The sequence below is a fragment of the Populus alba genome, chromosome 16 (genome assembly GCF_005239225.2).
Source record: "Populus alba chromosome 16, ASM523922v2, whole genome shotgun sequence".
Taxonomy (NCBI): domain Eukaryota; kingdom Viridiplantae; phylum Streptophyta; class Magnoliopsida; order Malpighiales; family Salicaceae; genus Populus; species Populus alba.
In genome coordinates, this window is record NC_133299.1 from 12,868,875 (window position 1) to 12,870,539 (window position 1,665).

At 45.1% G+C, this 1,665-nt stretch overlaps 1 protein-coding gene across 1 annotated transcript; it reads right to left on the minus strand.

Moving 5' to 3' along the window:
• LOC118037496 (aquaporin PIP1-2) lies at positions 1 to 1,665 on the minus strand. Its single transcript, XM_035043486.2, has 4 exons — positions 1,166 to 1,665; positions 751 to 1,046; positions 523 to 663; positions 1 to 430 (listed from the first exon to the last, which is right to left on the minus strand). Exons 1-4 carry the CDS (start codon positions 1,497 to 1,499, stop codon positions 338 to 340), a joined length of 864 nt encoding a protein of 287 aa, XP_034899377.1. The 5' UTR covers positions 1,500 to 1,665; the 3' UTR covers positions 1 to 337.

A 1,665-nucleotide genomic window follows, 5' to 3' on the forward strand; every position in this document is an offset into this window, starting at 1 on the left:
TTGTCACAGATAAGTAATCCACTCCATAAATCCATTACAAGAAATAATTTATAGTGTAAATATGACACTTCAACAGAGCAGGCTCCCAGACGCAATTGCGAGCCAAATTTCATGATTTCCGACATGTATAGTTCTGGTAACCTGGCGAGAGAGGAATCCACTGAGAGGGAATAACCAAATACATACTTAAGCTATGACATTTTCTTTTCTTCACCAAGTACATGCTAAAATAAGAGACAGAAAGGAAATAGCTAGATCCCATGGTAGCAGATAAACAGGATTATTTCAAACATCCATCGATTGGGAACGATAAAGAGAGCCTTGTTTCTGTTATGAATCATTTGGATTTGAACGGGATGGCCCTGATCACGATCTGGTGGTACAAGGATGCAAGTGCTGCTCCAATGAATGGTCCTACCCAGAAGATCCACTGCAACAAAAACAGAAATAGACATTGCTAATGTTTTCCAAGATCTTAGCAAGATGAAGTATAGGAACTAAGAAAAGATGTGCAGGGCTTACGTGGTCATCCCAAGCTTGGTCTTTGTTGAAGATGAGGGCTGCACCAAGACTTCTGGCTGGGTTAATGCCTGTGCCTGTAATAGGAATGGTTGCCAGGTGCACCAAGAACACTGCAAATCCAATGGGCAGTGGTGCCAGGATCTGACCATCCAAATTCAGCCCTTTGGAAATCAATTTCAATTATTAAAAAAACATCATGAAAAGAAATAACGCTGTTCTTTTGCTTACAGGAACATGGGAGTCTCTGGCACTGCGCTTGGCATCGGTGGCGGAGAAGACGGTGTAAACAAGTACAAAGGTGCCAACAATCTCAGCTCCGAGTCCACTGCCCTTGGCGTAACCTTTGCTGACAGTGTTAGCACCACCGCCAAGCATCTCGTACTGGCTCTTTTGAAAAGCTTTTACAACGGCGGCTCCGCATATTGCTCCTAGACACTGCATTAGCATGTAAAACACCGCCCTTGTCAACGACAACTTCCTTGCCAACAGCAGTCCAAAAGTCACAGCTGGGTTGATGTGACCTCCTGCACCACCACACCAACGAGAAGCCATTAGTCCCAAGTTCCCAACCACATTAATGATCTTAACCTCATCATGTTATCTATAACTAATATGATGACAACTCTGGTTACAAGACCAATACCTGAAATGCCAGCAGTGCAATAGACAAGAGCAAAAATCATCCCTCCAAAAGCCCAGGCAATGCCCTGAATGCCAACCGTCGAACACTTGGTGGGGGATTTCGCGACGCCCATGACAGTGAGGACTGTGATGTAAAGGAACAAGAAAGTGGCAACAAATTCAGCAATGCCTGCCCTGTAAAAAGACCACGATGACAACTCTCCAGGCTCAAAAAGTGGCGCCGGAGGTGGCTCTGTGTAGTCCTTGACATCTTGGGCTTGAGCAGCCGTTCCTATAGGTTGCCTCTCTCCATACTTATTTGCTCCGACCCGCACATCTTCTTCTCTCCCCTCCATCCTCACTGTATCTTTCGCAGTTATGAAAAAAGAATCTGGCCTCTCTCGTCTTTTATTACTATTTCTTCTGCCCTTCCTCAGTCGAGTGTTTTGGATCAATTGAGAGGCTCACAAGTTACGAGTAGCGAGCAAGTAGGGTATTTGTAGCTTGAGCCTGGGACAGATG

Bases quoted from the DNA above. Each gene is read 5' to 3' on its own strand.
- LOC118037496 (XM_035043486.2), bottom strand. From the start codon at position 1,499: ATGGAGGGGAGAGAAGAAGATGTGCGGGTCGGAGCAAATAAGTATGGA. The intron at 1,047-1,165 runs GTATTGGTCTTG...GTGGTGGTGCAG, and splicing joins TTGCACTGCTGGCATTTCAG to GAGGTCACATCAACCCAGCT. The intron at 664-750 runs GTAAGCAAAAGA...TTGGATGGTCAG, and splicing joins CCAGAGACTCCCATGTTCCT to ATCCTGGCACCACTGCCCAT.